Source organism: Nomascus leucogenys, chromosome 18 (assembly GCF_006542625.1).
Source record: "Nomascus leucogenys isolate Asia chromosome 18, Asia_NLE_v1, whole genome shotgun sequence".
NCBI classification, from domain to species: domain Eukaryota; kingdom Metazoa; phylum Chordata; class Mammalia; order Primates; family Hylobatidae; genus Nomascus; species Nomascus leucogenys.
The window spans coordinates 58,443,922-58,468,848 of record NC_044398.1 but is presented as its reverse complement, the minus strand read 5'-3'; the positions used below and the strand labels follow the sequence as shown (position 1 = coordinate 58,468,848).

The 24,927-nt window shown below is 38.4% G+C and overlaps 1 protein-coding gene across 5 annotated transcripts in view; it reads right to left on the bottom strand.

The window, feature by feature from the left end:
- Positions 1–2,108: 2,108 nt before the first annotated feature.
- The window catches only part of SEC24B (SEC24 homolog B, COPII coat complex component), a 106,725-nt gene continuing 83,906 nt past the window's right edge, over positions 2,109–24,927 (bottom strand). For all 5 annotated transcript variants that reach the window (XM_030798124.1, XM_030798125.1, XM_030798126.1 and 2 more), the window contains 13 exons: positions 21,833–21,951; positions 21,141–21,196; positions 20,687–20,893; positions 17,191–17,314; positions 16,329–16,487; positions 15,428–15,601; positions 14,400–14,510; positions 11,403–11,578; positions 10,014–10,151; positions 8,798–8,902; positions 7,866–7,958; positions 4,885–4,988; positions 2,109–3,000 (listed from right to left, as the gene is read on the bottom strand). In XM_030798124.1, coding sequence (XP_030653984.1) covers positions 2,886–3,000; positions 4,885–4,988; positions 7,866–7,958; positions 8,798–8,902; positions 10,014–10,151; positions 11,403–11,578; positions 14,400–14,510; positions 15,428–15,601; positions 16,329–16,487; positions 17,191–17,314; positions 20,687–20,893; positions 21,141–21,196; positions 21,833–21,951 — 1,681 coding nt within the window. In that variant the 3' untranslated portion in view covers positions 2,109–2,885. The remainder of the gene's footprint in view (positions 3,001–4,884; positions 4,989–7,865; positions 7,959–8,797; positions 8,903–10,013; positions 10,152–11,402; positions 11,579–14,399; positions 14,511–15,427; positions 15,602–16,328; positions 16,488–17,190; positions 17,315–20,686; positions 20,894–21,140; positions 21,197–21,832; positions 21,952–24,927) is intronic.

Sequence of the window (24,927 nt, the reverse complement as noted above, 5' to 3'; positions counted from 1 at the left end):
ACTATTTTGCAAAACCTCTAATCCTCTTACTCCTTTTCAGCTGATAATTCTGTTGCTTCTTTCACAGAGAAAAGAGCACTCAGAAGGTAAGTTCTACATTCATCTACCACAAAGTTCTCCTATTGGGACAGCTCTTGTTCCAGGTATCTATGTGGCTTTAGCTCTCTGCTCAACTCTCATTTTCTTAAAAGAACATTTCCTGGTCACTATCAAAAACAGTATTTTCCATCTCCTTTCCGAGCTTTATTTTTCTTCATAACATTCATCGTACTTACATAGAATTATACAACACACTTACAAATTATATAAAATGATTTTTGCCTCTCCCCAGTCTTCTACGTTCTCACTTCAGAGTATAAGCTTTGTGGAAGTGAAGATTTTATTTTGTGCCTGGAACAATATCTGGCAAGCATTAAATGCCTGTAAATATTTATTGAATAAGTGACAAAATATCCAAAGACAAAAGATTTTTGTCTTTTATAAAGAAGAATTATACTTTTTATGGTAAAATTGCAGTATTTAGTTGCCCTTAAGAGTCCTACAGTTTCTCTTTTTTTTTGAGTTGAAGTCTGGCTCTCACCCAGGCTGGAGTGCAATGGTGCAATCTCGGCTCACTGTAATCTCTGCCTCCCAGGTTCAAGTGATTCTTCTGCCTCAGCCTCCCAAATAGGTGGGACTACAGGCAGGCACCACCATGCCTGGCTTCGTTTCTCTTAATGTTCAGATTCCCTCTTGCTAGAGGCAGCATGGTATAGGGACAAGTATGGTCCTGTGGGTGGGGGGTGGGGTGGGAGTAGGTTGTGAGTAGGGAGAACATTTGGATTTTTACTATTAGCATTGTCACTAATTAGTAAGTAATGTCATTTAGGGTGAGTCATTTAACCTCTCATTTCCAGCAGGGAATGTGAGAGTACTTTTATTTTTATCCAAATAAATGAGATCCATGAAAGCACAAAACCAGTAAAAATAACCCACTACACAGCCTTTTTCTTTTCTTTCTTTCTTTTTTTTGAGACAGAGCTTCACTCTATCGCCAGACTGAGTGCGGTGATGTGGTCAGAGCTCATTGCAGCCTTGACGTCCTCGGCTCAGGATGTCCTCCCACCTTAGCCTACTGAGTAGGTGGGACTACAGGTGCACATGATTCCTGGCTAATTTTTTTTGTATTTTTGTAGAGACAGGGTTTCCCCCATGTTGCCCAGGCTGGTCTCCAACCCCCGGGGGGCTCAAGCCATTCACTCGCTTTGGCCCCTTAAGTGCCAGGATTATAGGCATGAGCCACCATGCCTGGCAGAGTCTTTTTCCTTCCAAAGTTTGTTGATGGGGACTTTCATAGTGTACAGAATAAAATTATGTCCCATAATCTAATGGATCCTTAACAGTTTTTTATAGTAAGTTGTTAGTGAATGAGAGGTTTCTTGATCAGAAGAAAATCACTTTCAAAATTCAAGATGGCAATCTTAAAGTCGATTAAATAAATGGGATAGCCACATGTGTTACTAAAATTTTCTTGCTATAAGTGTACAGGCAAAAATATCTAATGTAAATCAGAAAGACAATTTAAGATTATACTAGTTAAGAATATTTTTGAAAGTAGCACCATTTGTTTTAGAATACAAACAGAGTAAGTACTTGGTAATGTCCCCAGATTAATGAAAATGTATTGATTCATATATATTACTTTTTTCTTTTTTTTTTTGAGACGGAGTCTCACTCTGTTGTCCAGACTGGAGTGCAGTGGCGTGACCTTGGCTCACTGCAACCTCAGCCTCCAGGTTCAAGCAATTCTACTGCTTCAGCTTCCTGAGTAGCTGGGATTACAGGTGCCCGCCAGCTAATTTTGGTATTTTTAGCAGAGATGGGGTTTCACCATGTTGGTCAGGCAGGTCATGAACGCCTGACCTCAAGTCATCTGCCCATCTTGGCCTCCCAAAGTGCTGGGATTACAGGCGTGACCCACCGTGCCTGGCCTGATTCATATATATTACTAACTGAAATGCAGTATCACTGCACTTCCCCAATTAGTAAATTCAATACATCCTGTATGTAAAAAATCCCACCAATCCCCACAAAAAACCAATCAAAACCCCCCAAAAATCACCAAACCATACTGTCAAGCGAAATAGTTTTAATTAGTAGGCTGATCATAAATAAATCCACATAAAAGATTTAACAGAATTACAAAGAGTTTTGTGTTCCTTTGTGGACTCAATTCATAATATGCATTAGTCAACCTCATTCTCTAACTGTGACAAAGAGTTGTCATCCAACAATGCAGCACAGTTTAAGCAATTCATATTCTATAGTTACATTTTTACATTTTCTTTACAAATGTAACATTTATGTACATTATATATAGATTTTTTTCTATAGTTCATGTACTGAAACTCTATTGTTTTTACAGAGAAAATGTTGAATTCATTTGATGAATAAGAAACATTCCTTGTTAAAAAGTAATTCATATAAACAAATAACACGGTACCACTGCCTTTTGGCATCTCTTGCCAGAGTTCAAGTCCAGAAATGTTATATTAATTATAAGAAAAAAGAATTTATCTAATTTTACATTATGACATATCATTCCACATAGCTACATAAATTTGCCAGCTTGCAATTAACAGAGCACTGTACTGCCATACTACTGGAAATGTGTAGAAACCAATTCAAAATATACTTGGTGAAACAGCATCGTCGTTACCATTAATTTGAGTTGAAAAAGATCTGTCAAGTTCTTTCTTCCCCTTTACTTTTTACCAAAGCCTCAGACAGAGTGCTGTGCGTTGCATCTTGTATTAACAAATGTCTTCAAGTTTCTCACGCGCTTCTCTGACAGGTTATGCTTTACCTAGGTTATAGATCTTTTTCTTATTCAATTTTATTTTAATTCACTTACAAATCTGCTGCTGAACATGAAGCAAAAATTCATAGTAAGAAAATGCAGCCTCTGTCCGGTCTTCAATCAAATGCTGAAAAAATTCTGCTTTGGCAGGACTCTCATCTCTGGAAGAAAGAAAAGGGCATTTGTGCTAAACGTATTTAAAAGCCCTGATTTCACCACTTTGCAATCTAGCTCATAAAATTACACTTGTATCCTGTAAATTTATACAAATAAAATAAAAGTGCATATTTCTAAAAAAAGTATATATTTAAAAAATTACTGGGCTGCCGTCTGGGAAGTGAGGAGCGCCTCTGCCCGGCCGCCCCGTCTGGGAAGTGAGGAGCGCCTCTGCCCGGCCGCCCCGTCTGGGAAGCGAGGAGCGCCTCTGCCCGGCCACCCATCGTCTGGGATGTGAGGAGCGCCTCTGCCCGGCCGCCCCGTCTGGGAAGTGAGGAGCGCCTCTGCCTGGCCGCCCTTCTGGGATGTGAGGGGCGCCTCTGCCCGGCCGCCCCGTCTGGGAAGTGAGGAGCCCCTCTGCCCAGCCGCCACCCCGTCTAGGAAGTGAGAAGCGTCTCTGCCCGGCCGCCCCGTCTGGGAAGTGAGGAGCACCTCTGCCTGGCTGCCCCGTCTGGGATGTGGGGAGCGCCTCTGCCCGGCTGCCCCGTCTGGGAGGTCTACCACAGAGGCCAGAAGCAATGTGGGGGCTGGATGTGGTGGCTCACGCCTGTAGTCCCAGTACTCCGGGAGGCTGAGGCGGGTTGATCACTTGAGGCTAGGAGCTTGAGACCAGCCTGGCCAACATGGCGAAACATATGAAAAATACAATTGTCAAACCAACCAACGAACCAAGCGACAACAAAACAGGTCTACCCTGGAGTCATACTCTAATTTTTCCTATTTTCCTCCCTTTCGGATCCTTTATCCCACTTTCTTTTTCTTCCTCTTCCTTCTCCTTCTTCTTTGTCAAATAGAGGATTGAGTTATTATCATGGATCCATACAAAGTCCCTCTCTCATTTATTTTCTTTAATTCCCACCCCCCATTTCTATTCCCCGTCTTCCCATGTGCAACCTTCCTAATATGTTTGATACGCATCTTTTTGTTCGTATGTACTTTTAGAAAATGTTTATTGTTTTGTGTGCAAAAAAAAATAAAATTTAAAAAAAGCAAAAAAAAAAAAAAAAATTACTGGGCTGGGTGTGGTAGCTCACACCTGTAATCTCAACACTTTAAGAGGCTAAGGTGGAAGGACTGCTTGAGCCCAGGAGTTCAAGACCAGCCTGGGCAAAATAGAAAGATCCCCATTGCTTAAAAAGAAAAAAAAAAAAATTTAAAAATTGGCCAGGTGTGGTGGCTCACGCCTGTAATCCCAGCACTTTGAGAAGCCGAGGTGGGTGGATCACCTGAGGTGAGGAGTTCGAGACCACCCTGGCCAACATGGTGAAATGTTGTCTCTACTAAAAATACAAAAATTAGCTGGGCGTGGTGGTGGGCGCCTGTAATCCCAGCTACTTGGGAGGCTGAGGCAGGCGAATCGCTTGAATCCAGGACGCAGAGGTTGCAGTGGGCTGAGATCACACCATTGCATTCCAACCCCGGTGACAAGAGCGAAACTTTGTCTCAAATAAATAAATAAATAAATAAATAAAAATTAGCCAGGTGTGGAGGGAAGTGTCTGCAGTCCCAGCTACTCGGGAGTCTGAGTTGGGAGGATTACTTGAGCATGGGAGGTCCAGGCTGCAGTGAACTGTGATGGTAGCACCCCTGCACTCCAGCCTGAGTGACAGAGTGAGACTCTATCTCAAATTAAATAAATAAATAAATAAAATTAAAAATTACTAATATATGGAGATGTCAGAAAATGGAATACAGAGGATATAAATCAAGTAACCACATTTTACCATCAGAATATATTTTGATACCATTTAAAGTCTGTTTTGAAGGCAAGCAATTCCACAGACTACATAAGAAAGACAACTTCATAATTAAGTTACAAAAGTACTTACTTTACTATGTGAAGGATTGGACTTAATGGTCTGCTGTCTCTAAGCCAAGTTATGAAGGATCTGGTTCTTTCTGATGAAAGTGTATCTAGCTCTGGAAGATGTGTCTGGTAAAAGAAATACAATTAGGAAACTATTTCCTTTCTCACAGACTTCAGCAGTATTAGAACAAAATCATGATTCTTACTATCACCCCCAACTGCCAGCACTCTATTTCTTAGCCTCAACAGCAGCAACTACACAAATAAAATTTAAACTGTTGAAAAATCTGTTTATATTTTTCTGGATAAGTCAATAAAATATGTGCAATGACAAGTATGTGACTGACATTTTAACTGACTATATTTTTCTTGGTAAGTCAATAAAACATAAACAACGATTAGCATGTCACCAGTATTGTGAGGTGCCTTTATGTTTCTTCTAGAGGAAATGTTCAAATGAAGGGGGACACCATTAAATTCCAAATTCCCTTAGCAATTATATATGATTATATCCTATTCTAAAAATAGCCATTCTGGGAGAATTTCATGTTTCCTTTAATTTAAAGGCAAAGAATTTTAAAGTACACTGTGGATATGTAAATATATTTTAAAACTATATGTGAGACTATTTTAAAAGGACCTAAAAGTCTATTAATTTTTATATACACATATACATAAAAAGGTAAGATTTACTTTCCTTTTTCAAAGCCAACTGTAAATTAAATAGTAAATTAGCAGTAAATTAAATAATTCAAAAATGTAGTATATAACAAAATTTAAATAGACAAGTTTGGAATAATTATGTTTGTAATTCCTGTCAATATTAAAAACCATTTCCATTTTGATGTGAATTTTTTCAGATGTTTTCTAAATTATTACTAAGTATACAAACACATTTTTGAAAATACAAATGGGGATCATATCATGCATACTATTCACTTCAGGCTGTATTCTTCTTTTTTTTTCTTTTTAAGAGATGGGGTCTTGCTAGGTTGCCCAGACTGGAGTACACAAGTGCAGTCATAGTACACTACAGCTTTGAACTCCTGGGCTCAAGCTATGCTCCTGCCTCAGCCTCCTAGCCTCCCAAGTAGCTGGGACCACAGGTGCATGGCACAGTGCCCCAGACTGTATTCTTTTTAATAAATACACAGCTATTATTTAATACTATAAGCATGTGTGTACATATGCCTACTTCTATGAATACATCTACAGGATATATTCTTTGCAGAATAATTTACCGTGTCATAAAGAACATGATTTTAACAGACATTGTCAAATGGCCCTCTAAAAAGGTTATATAAGTACTATATATTCCAGTCAATAATGCTCAACAGTGTCCATTGCCCTATACTGTCTACATGATTGCCTATTATCAAATTTTAAAATTTCTGACAATCTGGTAAATGAAAGAAATGCTATATTACTATTTTCTTCCTAATTATGAGTGAGGTTAAATATTGTTTCATATGACCTCTACTTTATTCTTCCTTCATGAATTGCCTATTAAAATCCTTTACCCAGTTTTCTTTGGAGGAGGCAGAAAGTAAGGAAGGTCTTCTTAAAGATTTATAACAGAACTTTTTATAGAGAAGTTAGCCCTTTTTCAGTCTTATGAGTTACAGATAATCTTAAGATTTTATTGTTTGTATTTTGGCTATATTTATTTATTATTACCAAATATAAATGTTTTATATTTGTGCTTTCAGATTTTTTTTTTTTTTTTTTTTTGAGACGGAGTCTCGCTCTGTCGCCCAGGCTGGAGTGCAGTGGCGCAATCTCGGCTCACTGCAAGCTCCGCCTCCCGGGTTCACGCCATTCTCCTGCCTCAGCCTCTCCAAGCAGCTGGGACTACACGCGCCCGCCACCACGCCCGGCTAATTTTTTTTTTTTTTTGTATTTTTTTAGTAGAGATGGGGTTTCACTGTGGTCTCGATCTCCTGACCTCGTGATCCAACCGCCTCGGCCTCCCAAAGTGCTGGGATTACAAGCGTGAGCCACCGCGCCCGGCCTGTGCTTTCAGATTTATTGATCTTTTGAATCACTGACTTACAGAGGCCTTACCCATTCTAATATTATAAAAAAAAAATCCGGCTGGGCACAGTGGCTCACACCTGTAATCCCAGCACTTTGGGAGGCCGAGGCGGGGGAATCACAAAGTCAGGGAGATCAAGACCATCCTGGCTAGCACAGTGAAACCCCGTCTCTACTAAAAATACAAACAATTAGCCGGGCGTAGTGGCAGGCGCCTGTAGTCCCAGCTACTCGGGAGGCTGAGGCAGGAGAATGGCGTGAACCCGGGAGGCGGAGCTTGCAGTGAGCCAAGACTGCGCCACTGCATTCCAGCCTGGGTGACAGAGTGAGACTCCGTCTCCAAAACAACAACAACAAAAAAACAAAAAAATTCACAAATATTTCTTCTAGTGATCTGCATGGTTTCCTTTTTTACGTTTAAATGTTTGATCCATTTGAAAGTTATTTTGATATAAGGAGTAAGGTTACTACTGATTCCTACTCAGGAGGCTAAAGTGGGAGGACCACTTAAGTCTGGGAGGTCGAGGCTATAGTGAGCCATTACTGAGCCACTGCACTACAATCTGGGCGACAGAGCAAGACTCTGTCTAGAAAAAAAAAAAAAAAAAAGAACTACTAATATAAGCTACAACATGAATGAATCTTAAAAACATTACGGAAAATGAAAGAAGCCAAATACAAAAGGCCACATATTACCATTTATATAACATATCCAGAACAGACAAATCCATAGATAGAAAGTAGATTAGTAGTTGCCTGGGGACAGGGATAGGGAAGAATTGGGAGATATGGGGTTCTTTTAGGGTGATAGAAATGTTCTGAAACTAAATAGTGTTAATGGTTGTAAAACACTGTGTAATACGAAAAACTACTGAATTGTACATTTTTAAATGGTGAATATTACATGAATTTTACATCAATTAAAAAAACGAGCAAACAAAAAGTTAAAGGTGTATAAAATCTACTGACCATTTTCTGTGGTATTGATCCAAAATCAGGATATCCAAGCACATCCTCTATGAAGTTATTGTCACAGCCTTTCCCAACCCAAATGTAAAAAACCTAAAAACAAAAAGAAACAAAATATTAAAACTCCCGAATAGTTAATTCATTTTATCTAATGTTCTCAAAATTATCACCTCAAATAAGGTAGGAACAAACAGAAGAGTAAAAAGGAAATCTATAATTGTTACATTGTGAATCTATATGTAAGAATCCAGAGTGGTTCACATCTTTGATTAAATGTTAAGGCTTCCCATAAAATATATTTTACCTTTTGCACTTATTTTCCCAATAGAAATATAATCCTTTAATCAGTATAATTGACTCACTGTATTTCCCATCCACTATTTCATTACTGTCTGTGTATTTTCACTCATGCATTTCTCCCTCTTCTGTGGCTATCCAAATCCTTTTTCTGCTCATAAGGCATCATTTTGAAGCCATATTAACCATTCTAACACCCTTCAACAACTACCCCTGCCCAGTGATTTCTCTTGAACTCCTAATCATTAATGAGATTTCAAACGTAAGTTGAACTAGATAAACTCTCGAAATACTTTTAAATTCTAGACTCTAGATGGTAAAGTCCCTAAAGATAGGAATTTACCTCATTAGTTCTCTTCATCAAGTATATATAATTCATGACAGTAAATAATCCATATTAAAATGTATTACTCTATCAGTATTAACAATACAAATATCAATAACATCAATATAAAATGAAGTCCAAATAGAAAAGTTGAAAGTAAACTGACCTCCAGTGCCAGTTACCAATTTCAGCTCCTAATCCTAATTCACCTTTCACTGCCTGCTCTATGATAACAGCTGGACCCTGTAAGTGTTTCTTTATTTTTGGTCAGCTCAAACAGTGTTAAGCTTTGCCAGTAAAGGGTGCTTACAGAGCCACAGTCCATAAGGAAAGCACCTTCTCTTGTCAGCTTCTCTGCAGACAATTTTTGAAGAGGTGGCTGTGGTACAACCCTGTCATTAACATGTACTGCACCCTGAAAAGAAAAAGAGAGAATGTGAATGAGATTACATTACTATCATCACAGTTTGGGAGCTAATGGTCACTAACCCTTTATGAAGCATTGGAAAATAATGCTTGGGAGTTTTGCATGATACAAAAAATACTGATTATATGCTACCACCTTGGCTGTAGAATCAACACACTCAAATGTATTCAAATTTAAAAAGTAAAAACATGAATACATAAAATGATCTGTCACATTCGCTTCCCTTTAGGGTGGGGTCAGAATATACTACAAGTGTGACTATTGGCTCTGTTGCATAGCCAGCTACTTTTTTATATTTCTTTGGCAACATAACATTATGTTTGGAATTAATACTAATTCCAAAGAATATAGTTTTCACACAGGGAAGATAAAAGACACTACATATTTGCACATTATTATTGGATACCAGATTTGGTTTACTATGTAATCAAAATTGCAACTGATCTTAACAAAAGCAGTCAATATTGGCCAGGCGTGGTGGCTCATGCCTGTAAACCCAGCACTTTGGGAAGCCGAGATGGGCAAATCACTTGAGGTCAGGAGTTTGAGACCAGCCTGGCCAATATGGTGAAACCCTGTCTCTACTAAAAGTACAAAAATTAGCCAGGCTTGGTGGCATATGCCTGTAATCTCAGCAACTTGGGAGGCTGAAGCAGAATTGCTTGAACCTGGGAGGCAGAAGCTGCAGTGAGCCGAGATCGCACCACTGCACTCCAGCCTGGGCGACAGAGCAAGATTCTGTCTTTAAAACAAAATTTTAAAAAAAGAAAAAAAAGAGAAGCAGTCAATATATACAAAATATAAATGGAAATGTCCACGCTACAACTTAGCTTGGTAATGCATATTATAACCAAACCTACAAGACAAATTACTTCTGATATGAAACTATTTTTTAGAACTACTTAACCACTGATGGTATCTGAGAGTCCTGCCATCCAATCAGATCCACAGCCAGTGTCCTTATTTAATGTATTACTGCCACAAGGGGGAAAAGGGTTAAAAAGAAAAACCAGTTGATAGTATATTATCGTCTTAGCTATAGAACAAGACACTCAAATATATTCAAATTTAAAAATTTCAAATGCACTAAAATGCATACCTCATCTGTCAATCTGTCTATCCTGTATAAGTTGGGATGAATCATTTTCATTAGATGAACAAGCGGCTGAGACTTTATCTGACACATGGCGTATACACGATCATCCAGCCGTGTGCTTGTACCCGTTCTAAATGCTTTCTACAAGGAAAAAGATAAACGTTTTCAAGTAAAATACAAATATGGTGGACAAATATTAAAACAAATACACACTATCGGCTGGGCGCGGTGGCTCAAGCCTGTAATCCTAGCACTTTGGGAGGCTGAGGTGGGCGGATTACGAGGTCAGGAGTTCGAGACCATCCTGGCCAACATAGTGAAACCCTGTCTCTACTAAAAATACAAAAAAATTAGCAGGGCGTGGTGGCAGGCACCGGTAGTCCCAGCTACTTGGGAGGCTGAGGCAGGAGAATGGCGTGAACCCGGGAGGCAGAGCTTGCAGTGAGCCGAATTGGTGCCACTGCACTCCAGCCTGGGGGACAGAGCCAGACTCTGTCTCAAAAAAACAACAACAACAAAAAAACAAATACACACTATCAATCACGGAAAAAGCATGGCCTTTAAATCAGAAAGACCTCAATTCAATTCTCAGCTCTGACATTTAATAGGTATGTGATGCTGGAGCAAGTTACCTAGCTCCTCTGAGCTATATTGTCATCATGAGAAAAACAGGGAAAATAATACCTCTTTAGGTTGTTGAAAGGATTAAATAAAATGATGCACTGACACCTTTTATGGTGCCAGAGACATGGAAAGATGCTTAATATTAGTTCCTGTCCTTAAAGAGTCTCTTTCCAGAAGGACATATTAAGAGTGAGCTATGACTGCACCATTATGCAAACTGCTCACACACATTAAAGAAGAGAGAATATGGTTTCACTAAAGTCATCATGTATTGTATACCTTCATTTTCCACTGATCTTTTCTTTTCTTTCTTTTTTCTTTTTCTTTTTTTTTTGAGAAGGAGTCTCGCTCTGTCGCCCAGGCTGGGGTGCAGCGGCACGATCTTGGCTCACTGCAACCTCCGCCTCCCAGGTTCAAGCAATTCTCCTGCCTCAGCCTCCAGAGTAGCTGGGATTACAGGTGTTCACCACCAGCTAATTTTTGTATTTTTGGTAGAGACAGGGTTTCACTGTGTTGGCCAGGTTGGCTGCAAACTCCTGATGTCAGCTGATCTGCACACCTCGGCCTCCCAAAGTGCTGGGATTACAGGCGTGAGCCACCATGCACGGCCCCATTGATCCTTTTCTATTCTTCAAAACTCTTTCAGTGCTAAAGTGAATAATCCTCTAGTTAAGTATTAGAAAACAACAACCTAGATTTTCTTTCTTCATATACGTATCTGAGAATTTTAAAAAACAGTATTAAATATAACAATGTATAAAAAGCTACCTGTTTGAGAAGGGCCAAAACATAGAGAGGAAACAACTTGAGGGAGCTGGGCGCCATCAATGCAGAGTGCTGTAAATTTGAGACAGTTGAGCCATATGCAGACAATGAGTCCACTACAGCATTCACTAAGGCATCTCTTGCATCTGATAGACTTGATGAAACGGACCGATCCACAGCTAAAAAGCAACCAAAGTGAAAGGTATTTTAACCATTAGAATCCAATGGGCACTATAAGAGAGAAAATTTATATGCATTATTTAAGAAACAAAATTCAGCTAAGTTTTTAGGATGGAAAAATGCATTTCATCAGCTCCCTCATTTCAAGTGTCTTCTTATACATTTTTTTCTGAAATAAATTTGACAATCAGAACAAGTCTAGATTCTTTTGGACATTTTTGTTTTAATCTCTTAAGTCTAAAAACATTTAGCCAGGCTGGGCATGGTGGCTCATGCCTGTAATCCCAGCACTTTGGGAGGCCAAGGTGGGAGGATCACTTGATCCCAGGAGTTCAAGACCAGATTAGGCAACATAGTGAGACCTTGTCTCTACAAAAAATAAAAAAATTAGCTAGGCATGGTGGCATGTGCCTGTAGTCCCAGCTATTTGGGAGGCTGAAGTAGGAGGATTGCTTGAGCCTGGGAGGTTGAAGCTGCAGTAACCTGTGATTGTGCACTCCAGCATGGGCGACAGAGCAAGACCCTGTCTAAAAACAAACCCCAAAACATGTAGCCCCTATTGATATTAGTGAAATGCATATTTTTCCATTTACTTCTGAAAAAGCCTTAGGAAGGTTTCCATTACTCAAACGCCAAGTCACATGTGTCATTTTTATCTGCTCAACCAGTGTAATTTCTGCAATATGAATTATACCTTGTGATCCTCTACAATTTTTGTAAAGCATTCCAAGCCAACAAATTTTTTGAAAGGGAAAAATAAACACAAGTTTTCATGCAGCCATTGAAGAGACAGGTAACGTGAAACTTATTTTTCTACAATAATATATTCTATTAAAATAGGGATAACCAATAATATATATGCCCAAGCACTAAAAATAAAATTATATTAAAAAACAATTGGTTATGGCATAATTAATTCAAAATCTATATATAAAATTATACTTAAAAAATCTGGATCCTGAGGTTTGGGGTACAATTGATCCCATCATAACAAACCTGCATATATACTCCCTGAATCAAAAACAAAAGTTAAAATTAAGAAATAAATCTGATATACAAGCTTTTGATTTTAGTTAAATATTTAAGAGAATCTGATTAAATCTTTCTTTATTCCCCTCACCCCCGAGACAGAGTCTCCCTGTTTCCCAGGCTGGAGTGCACTGGTGTGATCTCGGCTCATTGCAACCTCTGCCTCCTGGGTTCAACAGATTCTCCTGCCTCAGCCTCCTGAGTAGCTGGGACCACATCTGTGTACCACCACACCCAGCTAATTTTTGTATTTTTAGTAGAGACAGGGTCTCACTCCATTGACCAGTCTGGTCTTGAACTCCTGAAGTCAAGTGATCCACTTGCTTCAGCCTCCGAAAGTACTGGGATTACAGGCATGGGCCACCACACCAGGCCTGATTAAATGCTTCTGTTATTTAAAAAAATTTGGATCCTTTAGTAAATGCTATTATAATTTTTCCCAAATTAGTATTAATGACTCTCTCTAGGACTACATGGGAAATAGCAAGGCTTGTTTCATGTCTAAATTCATCTACAAGGCAGATTCATTGAAAACATTTTACGTGCTATGTTAATTCTCAAAAGGATTTTTTTAGACTTACATATAATTAAGTACAGTTCTATAGTGGTTATGTGTCAAATGCATAGCCACGTAATCTCTACCACAATCAGGATACACAATAGTTCCATCACTCCAAAATTACCCCCTATACTTGCCCCTTTGCAGTAAAACCCTCCCTCGGCCTCAACTCCAATTATTCACCATTTGATAATTTTCCCTTGTCCTGAATGTCATATGTATGGAATCATTTGTATGCAGTTTTTTTTTTTTTTTTTTTTTTTGAGATGCAGTCTCACTCTGTCACTCAGGCAGGAGTACAGTGGTGCGACCTTGGCTCGGCTCACTGCAACCCCTGCCTCCTGGGTTCAAGGAGATTTTCCTGCCTCAGCCTCCCAAGTAGTTGGGATTACAGGGGTGCAGCACCACACCCAGCTAATTTTTTTCTTGTATTTTTAGTAGAGACAGGGTTTCACCATGTTGGCCAGTCTGGTCTTGAACTCCTAACCTCAACTGATCCGCCCACTTCAGCTTCCCAAAGTGTTGGGATTACAGGCATGAGCCACCACACCTGGCCTATGCAGCTTTTTGAGTCTAGCTTCTTTCATTCAGCACAATGTCTTTGAGAGGCATCCATGTTTGTTTAAGTATTGACAGTTCATTCCTTTTTATTGCTGAATTATATTCTATTGTATGAGTGTACCATGGTTTGTGCATACATTATTTGAAGGACATTCAGTTTTTACCACATTTTTAGAGATTATGAATTCCCTCAAAGATTCTGAAAGTACGATTAAGGAAGAAATGTGAGGACAGTCTGATTCACAATGCAGTAAATAAAAATGTAAAACATACGCTTTTTAAATAAGAGAAAACCCTAGCTTCAGTTTCTTTCTTTTTTTTTTTTTGTTTTCGAGACAGAGTCTCGCTCTGTTGCCCAGGCTGGAGTGGGGTGATGGGGTCTCGACTCACTGCAACCTCCGCCTCCCAGGTTCAAGCGATTCTCCTGTCTCAGTCTCCTGAGAAGCTGCGATTACAAGCGCTTGCCACACGCTCGGCTATTTTTCCGTATTTTTAGTAGAGACGGGGTTTCACCATGTTGGCCAGCCTGGTCTCAAACTCCTGACCTCATGATCTGCCTGCCTTGGCCTCCCAAAATACTGGGATTACAGGCGTGACCCACCGCCACCAGCCAAGCTTCAGTTTTTAAGATAGAAACATACATTTCACAAGTTCCTTCAATTTTTACTCACCCATGTTTGCCAGAAGGCAGATGGCAGCTTGTACATCCACTCCCGCATATACATCTGCTAGTGAACTTACCACTGGCAAACAAAGTGTATGTACTCTAATTCTCCGCTCACCTAAAAAAAAAGTCATTGAAAATACATTAGAGCAAAAAGGAAATAAAGCAAAGCAAACAAGTTGAATACTTTTTTTCTTTCTTTCTTTTTTTTTTTTTGAGATGGAGTCTTGCTCTGTCTCTTAGGCTGGAGTGCAATGGTGCGATCGCAGCTCACTGCAACCTCTGTCTCCAAGGTTCAAGTGATTCTCCTGCCTCAGCCTCCCAAGTAGCTGGGATTACAGGTGCCTGCCACCATGCCCAGCTAATTTTTGTATTTTTAGTAGAGATGGGGTTTCACCAGGTTGGCCAGGCTGGTCTTGAACTCCTGATCTCGGGCGATCCACCCACTTCGGCCTCCCAAAGTGCTGGGATTACAGGCGTGAGCCACTGCCACGGCCAGCCACAAGTCAAATTTTTATTCAAGTTATGGTTTTGGCTAGATTACATCACCAACAGGATTTTGAGATGTAAAAACCAAGTTTTACAATGAACATTTTTAAAAGAAAATTAAACACTCTCCAAATCTGCAGAGTATGAACATACGCTATATCACTCATTCTAAATTATATCCCATAGAGTAAAATACCAGAAAACTTAACTGTCAAGTAACAAATGAAGGCCTTAACTGCTAAGCAGTTTTTTACTTTTTGGGGCAAGAAATAATACAAAGAATGGCATAGCTGGGTTTAGCATGAATTGTTTTGAAACAAGATTCTAAGAATACAAGTCTTCCACAAATTAAAAAAGTGTACTATTTAAAGATTCAAAAGTGAGAGTTAAAAAAAGAAAGAAAATAACAGCATATATTTGATTAACTAATAAAAATTCCATTACTTCCCACTGTGTATTCATTCTTTTTCCTCACTCCACTAAAGGCCATGTGAAAGGAGGGGAGAATTACTGCTGCAGACTATATTTCATTTCTGTTAACATTACCTTTGCTTGATGTATATAATAGGGCTGTTTGAAAACATACTAAGGAAGTATCTGTTAAACTTTCTTCAATTGACAACTGCACCGCAAATCCAGCATCAGGATTGATGTTGGCAAGGGATAACAAATCAGTAGAACGAACAAAGAAGTTACCATGAAAAGTGTGCATTGAAAGACCTAAAAAGGAGAAAATCATATAAAAAATGAAGTTAACAATAGTATCTTCACCTCAAGCTAAAGTTACTTTTTAAAGTCAAAGATGTTTATGATTTTGAATCAAAAGGATAACTGGGGAGTAAGGTTCAAGCATAGGCAGAGTTTCTAAAATACTAATTCAAAAAAACCAGTGGACGTTACATAAAAGGGAGACTATACATTTCACTTGTACTGACACCTAACCTTATTTACATTTTCTCACATGTGACTTGAAGTCAGACATAATCTGAGTAAACATTTGTTTAATTTGCAAAATTAAACAAATGAGGGTTATTATATAACTCATCCTAGATTTAAAATAAAGGTAAAATAAAGGATTAAAACAAATATTCACATAAAACCAAGGAAGTGTACATTAAATGATTATGAAGGCAAAGACCCTTAATTTGACGATTCTTATTTAAGATCTTCCCTATTCCTCTAATTCTCCTTCTAAAATCATTTCTAATATAGGCTTTCTCTTAGATTCTTCTAAGTAAACCAAACATTACTTTTGTCTACTTATTCAAGTTATTTTTAAAAATTGGGGCAAAGATGATTCAATAACTATTATCTATTTAAAACATGGTATGGCTAACCAGATCAAACAGTCTTCCATAATGAACAGTCAGAGGTAGTCAATACATGGAATGCTCACTGACTTTGATACAAGTATTTAATATAAAACATAACTTTTACAACTTCATACCTTTAGTACACCTTATTCTCATAACAGCTTCAAACCCAATTTTTCTTGTGAGATACCGTTTTAGGTCTTTTTGTAACTTTTCTGCTTGTGAAGGATTGTGAGTATAGTGGAATGATGGATAATAATAGATGCACCCTGCAGAATACTTGGACATGCAAGCTTTAGAGAGAAATACAAAAAGTATTAGCTACAGAAATAATAATATTCTACTTGTCCAACAAGTAGTACAGATTCTACATTATGAAGGAATCTAAGTCATGAGAAAACCTAAGCCATCAAAATAAGAACATACAAATCTGAGAAAACAGTAATATCTATAAAATATACGATAAAGTTTACTGTTGAGCAGAATGGTAAGGGAATCATGCTATATAAACAAAATACTAGTGACATTTTATATTTGTATAGTGCTTTAAACTTTACTGGTAGTTTTCATAGATACTGTCTATCTAATGCACATGCCTTTCTCCCTAAAATATTGAGAATGCTTACTGAAGAGTTTAGATTTTTTTTTTTTTTTTTTTTTTTTGAGACGGAGTCTCGCTGCTGTCGCCCAGGCTGGAGTGCAGTGGCGTGATCTCGGCTCACTGCAAGCTCCGCCTCCCGGGTTCACGCCATTCTCCTGCCTCAGCCTCCCGAGTAGCTGGGACTACAGGCGCTCGCCACCGCGCCCAGCTAATTTTTTGTATTTTTAGTAGAGACGGGGTTTCACCATGGTCTCGATCTCCTGACCTCGTGATCCACCCGCCTCGGCCTCCCAAAGTGCTGGGATTACAGGCGTGAGCCACCGCGCCCGGCCTAGATTTAATTATGCATTAAAAATGTTTATTTAAACAAATGTACACATGATGTCTTTCCTTACCTAGAGAGGCAAGATCAGAATACTGTGAACTTAAAAGGAACAAATCCACTGCAGTTTGCTGTCCCGAGCAATCTAATGCAAGTTTCTTATAAAAATCAGTTGCAGGGCCAAGATGTTGTACCACCTAAGTCAACAAATCATAAAGTAAGAGCTAGAAATCTTTATGCTCATGTTTTCATGTCGCTTTTATAACAAGAAGGATGTCCTCTGTCTCCCTGCCAAACTAAGGAGTTTTCTAAATGTCTAGGCATTTGGTGCAGATTTCCTATGATAATAATAATAATAGATAATCTTTATAAAAAAACGCTTATGTGTCAGCACTGTTTCACACAAATTAATTTAATTTTCATAACACATCTCATATGGTTTTTATCATCTACATTTTCAGACGAAGAAACTGAGGCAATAACTGATTAAGTAACTTGACCAAGATTACATAGATATTGAGAGGTGGATATTGGAATATAAACCCAAGAAATCTGGCTGCAGAATGAGTGCTGTTAACCATTATTAAATATTGTTACATAAGAGAGTAAAAGATTAAGGAAGGTGTTTCTTTTGGTATGAGAAGACTTGAGCTGAGAAGGTGACACTGGAGAGTCTCCAAGTTCTTAATCACCATACAATATTTCCTAAAAAAATGTTTCTGGGGTTGTGGGGAGAGGGGGGAGGGACAGCATTAAGAGATATACCTAATGCTAAATGACGAGTTAATGGGTGCAGCAAAACAACATGGCACATGGATACATATGTAACAAACCTGCACATTGTGCACATGTACCCTAAAACCTAAAGTATATAAAAAAAAGATTTAAAAAAAGGCTTAATAAAAAAAAAAAGTTTAAATCCTCTTAATTACACTGCATGATGATTATATTAGAGCTTACTCTAATATAAGGAATTAAGGATATGAAGGAATAGGTAAACCACAACAGATACTGAAACTTTAGAGTCCCAGGCAGATAGAGAATATTTTTGAAAGTTAAATGAGAAAACAAAACAAAACTCTATCAAAGGATTCAGTAAATATGTAACAGCTTCCTGTGTTCAAAACACCACAGTAATTTATAATGGATTGTAATGGGTCAACGAACTAAATGCCAGCTACACTTGTTGATGAGTTTTAAATACATACTTATTTTAAAATTAGCTTCCTTCTCAAATGCAATTTTAAAATACAATTTCTATAAAGAGTGAAATATGGTGCCTTTTTTTCTCTAGCATATTGGTGAAGAATAAAAAAAGCAACACTACTTAATGGTGGTTACAGGATGAGAGTCCTTAAGAAGAGAAGTTGATTAAAAAACCCAAATAAATAAAACATTCTTTATTTAATAACTTAAAGATTATGCCCTTTAACCCAATAATTTCACTTCTAGGAATCTATCCTAAGGCAAAACTGGATATGTGGCTAAAGATTTATGACACTATTAAAACTGTTTAATTCATACTCATAACTACTTATAATGACATTTTCTCAAATATATGTTGAGGCCAGACAGAACTTGTGCAAAAGAAAAATGAATATTTTAGTTCATTTATTATTTGAAATAAGGGCTTAAAAATGCCCTGACCAAATCTTCACATAAAACCCAAGTAATGTTCAGCTTCGTATATTCCTTTCATTGTTATTATTATTATTGTTTTATTTTTTTTGAGACCGGGTCTTGCTCTGTTGCCCAGGCTGGAGTGCAGTGGCAGTGATCACAGCTCGCTGCAAACTCTGCCTCCCTGGTTCAAGTGATTCTCCTGCCTCAGCCATCTGAGTAGCTGGGATTACAGGCTTGCACCACCGCACCCAGCTAATTTTTGTATTTTTAGGAGAGATGGGGTTTTACAATGTTGACCAGACTGGTCTCAAACTCCTGGACTCAAGTGATCCACCCTCCTTTGCTTCCCAAAGTGCTGGGATTATAGGTGTGAGCCACTGCACCCGGCCATTATTGTTATTTTTGAAGATGGGGTCTCATTACATTGCCCAAGCTGGTTTAGAACTCCTAAGATCAAATGATCCTCTGGCCTCAGCCTCTTGAGTAGCTAAGGTTACAGGCAGGTGCTACCACACCCAGCCCTTTTTTAAAAAAATAGTGCAAATACAGGTCTGGCTCACATCTGCAATCCCAGCACTTTGGGGGGCTGAGGCAGGGGTATTGCTTGATCTCGGCAGTTTGAGGCCAGCCTGGGCAACACAGCAAGATGTTGTCTCTACTTTTAAAAAACAAAACAAAAAAATACTGAAGACAACTATTTAATAGCTGAAAAGCAATCAACTGATTACTTTCACATTTACTTTCTCTGTGACTTCAGGGAATGCTCACAATATATTCTCCAATGAAAAAGGTCAGTTACACACACACACACACATATACATATATATACACACACACGTATGATGCCCAATTATGCTTATTTGTATGTTTGTATAACTAAATGCTAGTATCATTAGATTATTGGTGATTTATGCTTTTCTCCACTTTCCAAGTGTTATACAATGATCTGTGTTATCTTCATAATTAAAAAGTTTATTAGTATGAGCACGTTGAATTACAATAGATACATTTAGTAAGTTTTACCACTTACATAATAGAAAAGAACACTGAAGTCATAAGTCGCACTTTTACCATTAAATAGTTATTTAACCTTTACCTAGATACTCTACTTCCTCATCTATAAAATGAAAGGGTTAGACTAAATGATTTCTAAATTTCTATGACTTACAAAGTAATAAAAAGAACACACTGTGACACAAAACCAAAAAGATAATTTGAGTTAAAAACTCTCGCCGGGCACGGTGGCTCAAGCCTGTAATCCCAGCACTTTGGGAGGCTGAAGTGGGCAGATCACGAGGTCAGGAGATTGAGACCATCCTGGTTAACACTGTGAAACCCTGTCTCTACTAAAAACACAAAAAAGTTAGCCGAGCATGGTGGCAGGCGCCTGTAGTCCCAGCTACTAGGGAGGCTGAGGCAGAATGGTGTGAACCCGGGAGGCAGAGCTTGCAGTGAGCCGAGATCGCGCCACTGCACTCCAGCCTGGGCGACAGAGCAAGACTCCGTCTCAAAAAAACAAAAACAAAACAAAAAACTCCCTGGCGGCCGGGCGCAGTGGCTCACGCCTGTAATCCCAGCACTTTGGGAAGCTGAGGCAGGCGGATCACCAGGCCAGGAGTTCGAGACCAGCCTGACCAACATGGTGAAACCCCCATCTCTATAAAAATACAAAAATTAGCTGGGTGTGGTGGCACATGCCTGTAATCCCAGCTACTCAGGAGGCTGAAGCAGGAGAATCGCTTGAACCCGGGAAGCAGAGGTTGCAGTGAGACAAGATCGCGCCACTGCACTCCAGCCTGGGTGACAGTGTGAGACCACGTCTTAAAAAAGAAACAAAAAACAAACAAACAAAAAAACCTAACTCTCTTGCCAGTATTTTATTATTAATGAAGTAGAATAAACAAATAATTACACAATCTTGAATATGACAAAAAAAAAAAAAATACCTTTGTACTTGATCTCTGATTAGGATCTTCTCTGGATTGCAGAAGTCCTGCACCCAAGGAAGGTAACTGTGTCTGAAATACAGACACACGGCCACCTGTTGGAGACATTAATTTAAAGGCAGCCTGAAGTGCAGGACCAAGGGCACTGTGTGTTTCTCTTGTATTGGTGAACATATTTGGTAATGCATTCAGTAAGTCTTTTATAAGCTGAGAAAACAAAGATCAAAAATTGAATTACTGAGAAGGCAAAGGAATAATCTTCTTTTAAAACATTCCATAGTATATCATGTGTCACTGTATTTCTGGGGACTGGAAACTGAGGAGTCAACAGATAGGCCATTTACACTGTCTATTATTTGTAATATTAATATATCAAGTAAACAAATGTTAAACATTTTAGTTACCAGTCACAATATAAATATTTTTATGCTTTAAGAAAATAAATCAATCTTACCTCTTTACTTTCATACAGATTCACAAGTAAACTATCCGGTGTAGGTAGAAACACATCTATAGGGAAAACACATATTTTAATCAACAAATCAAAAAAAGAATACATTAGAAAATCTTAGTTTTTATCAGGTCATACATGTAATGTGTACTATAATTTTGCTTTATTTATTTTTTTGAGATGGAGTTTCGCTCTTGTTGCCCAGGCTGGAGTGCAATGGCGTGATCTCGGCTCACTGCAACCTCCACCTCCCGGGTTCAAGTGATTCTCCTGCCTCAGCCTCCTGAGTAGCTGGGATTACAGACATGCGCCACAACGCCTAGCTAATTTTGCATTTTTAGCAGAGATGGGGTTTCTCCATGTTAGTCAGGCTGGTCTTGAACTCCTGACCTCAGGTGATCCACCCACCTCGGCCTCCCAAAGTGCTGGTATTACAGGCGTGAGCCACTGTGCCCAGCTAATATTGCTTTATTAAATATGCACACTCTGTATATATATTATACATACATGTGTGTAACACATACATAGGCATAAATAACTTAGAATCAAGTATTTCCAGAAAAACAATTATTCTGAACAAATACTAAAGTGCATGACATTATCCTCACAGCATATAGCAAGATGTATATTAAAATAAAGTAGCCTCCATTTCAAAGTCCATAGTTAGAAAGGCTTTTATTTTACTGACTGCTTACCATCTATATCCGACACAATCAACATTTGAGGCTGTGATAATCCTTCTTGTAAATTGTAGAAATGAATAGTGCTATCAAAGGTCATGAATCCTATTCTTGTCCGTGAATCTCCAGGAAGCCTAAAGATAAAAATGACAATTTTAAATTCAGAGTGCTCAGTAACATACTTCATTTCAGAAAATAATGAAATAGTAATTTAAGTCCAAGGACAATTACACATATGCTTTTCTACAGGGGACAGAAAAATTATCCCTATCTAAACAAATATATATCAGAGAAGAAGACCAAGGTGAAAACTTACTTCCAGTTCCAATATTAGAACAATAGTATATCTTGCTTAAGCATTTTAAGGGCAGAACGACAAATGAGTACTTTCCAAGAAAAGATTGAGTATACTGCAAATCAGATTTTAATGTGTAAAATTTTACACAAAAACCACATTTATGAACAGTGAAACATTTTATCTATCATTAATCTTTTAAAATGTTGTTAGAGCTGTTTTCAAAAGTTGATGCCACAGTATAAAAGAATAAATTACCATTTCACTGCCTGTCAAGCTTTATTAATAAGATAGACGCCTCATCTTACAGAAGCATATTACTAAGTACTACCAACTATCTTAACTTCAGTTATGTCATTTATTGTTTTAGCAATGCCTTTAAAATATCTTTGGATACTACAGGATGCCAAAATAGAATATGCATTGAAGCAAGAAGCATTATCACTGCTATGGATGACTGATCAGGGTATTCAGATACAGTCTGCAAGGTGGGTCAAGAGCATTTCAGAGAACAAAATGCTACAAGTTATGTGGACGTTCAGCTTACCAGTATGATTAATATTTATGATGTTTCCACAGACTAATCTTCACTCCTGTGAGACTTCTAAGATCACTGAGGAGTGGGGTCATTTGTTACTGGTTAGAGGAGACTACTGACCTAATCCAAGCTAAAAATACACAAAGTTGAGCTGAAACTGCTCCAGCATCAAACTCTTCTTTCTCAAAGAAGTTTCCAGAGCCCTTTCCAAAAACATATTATACATTTGTTGCTATTCTATCACTTTTTTCTTTTACTTTCCCAATGCTTGTTTTCTGCTGTAATCAAATAGAAATATTTTTAAAACATTTTCCATTCCCAGTTTTACACTTTTGGCTTTGCACAGTCTATTCAATTTACAAGTTGTCAATCATCTCTCTCAGTGTGGCTCCTATATAATACTTTTCCATGCAAGGCTAATAGAGTAAATGGATTTCTGGAGCACAGTGACGGAATAGGAGCTTGCTCCATCCACTCCATGCATCAACCTGGTATTTTAGTACCTCCAAGAATGGTGTACCCTCTTGGGGGATTAAAACTTGGTATTTAAAGACAAAAACAAGCCAGGTGCAGTGGCTGTAATCCCAGCACTTTGGGAGGCCGAGGTGGGTGGATTGCTTGAGCTCAGGAGTTCAAGATCAGCCTGGGCAACATGGCAAAACCCTGTCTCTACTAAATATACACAAATTAGCCAAGTGTGATGGTATACGCTTGTAGTCCCAGCTACTAAGGAGGCTGAAGTGAGAGGATCACTTGAGCCTGGGAGGTCAAGGCTGCAGCAAGCAGAGATCACACCACTGTACTCCAGCTTGAACAGAGCAAGCCTCTGTCTCAAAAAAAAAAAAAAAAAAAAAAAAAAAAAAAAAAAAAGACAGAAACATCAACAACAAACCAACGACAAGCCAACCAATCATCTCTGTAGAGTAGTCTTCCGTTGCCACTCACTGTTAAAGCACCTGTGACTAAAGTAGGGGCAAATACTTCAAGGATTAAAACATGAAAACTCTTAGTAACAAACACTAAAAGCAAATCTCTCAATATCTCTCAATTTTTTAAATCCTGAACATCTTAATGTTATCAGTTTCCTTTCAGGCCAAGATCAGTGATATGAAGACTATGGTGACTAGAAGTAGCATTCAACAGGGCAAGGACTCTTTAAGCTCAAATGAAAGATAGAGGAGAACCTTTTGGAATCACCAAAGTACTTGGGACAAAGTATTCATCTATAACAAGCCCCACACCTCGAAAGATGTTGAGAACCACTGCAGTAGTGAACCACTCTCACTAACAACCTGAAGTCACATCTCTTGTGGGTGTTGGAGTGAAACGGAAATGTGCAAGCAACTGTATTTTCCAGAGATTTGGACGGTTCATTTTTAAAGCCAGATGAGGGGCTCCTTCACGACTAATCTTGGTAGACACAGAGGAGGGAGTTAGAGCCAGGTATGAGCCACATATCCTATACTTGATATTTCAATTTCCACAATCCAGCTCATTACTAATGTGCCAAAATGCTTAGTTTCTTAGCCTAGTGTGGTGGTGGGTGCCTGTAATCCCAGCTACTCGGGAGGCTGAGGCAGGAGAATTGCTTGAACCCAGAAGGCGGAGGTTGCAGTGAGCCGAGATCATGCCACTGCACTCCAGCCTGGGCAACAGAGCGAGACTCTGTCTCAAAAAATAAAAAAAAATAAATAAATAAACAAAATGCTCTGTTTCTGGCTTCCTAACATATTTAGCACAAAATTAGTTCCCTCCTTCCCTTTAAATCAGCTCATTCTGTCATCAGTGCAATTAAAACAAGTTTATGAAAAAAATTCCTTGCTCAGGCATAAATTACAGCCAGATTTCTCTCATCCAGATTCTTTTTTAAAAAATCCTTTTATCTTTTTAAATTTTATTTAAACTGACAGATAAAACTGTATGTATCTGTCATGTAAAACATGTTGTTTTGAAATATATATATCTACACTGTGGAATGGCTAAATCTAGCTAATGAATACATGCATTGCCTCACAAAGTTACAATTTTTGTAGTGAGAACACAACAATTCTAATCTCAGCATTTTTCCAAGAATACAATACATTGCTATTAACTATAGTCATCATGTTGTACAACAGACCTCTTGAACTTATTCCTCCTATCTTTTACACTTTGGGTAGCATCTCTCGAAACCTCCCACCCCACCCCTGGTAACAACCACTGTACTCTCTACTTTTATGAGATTTACCTTTTTAGTTCCCACAAATGACTGAGAATACGCAATATCTGTTCTGATTT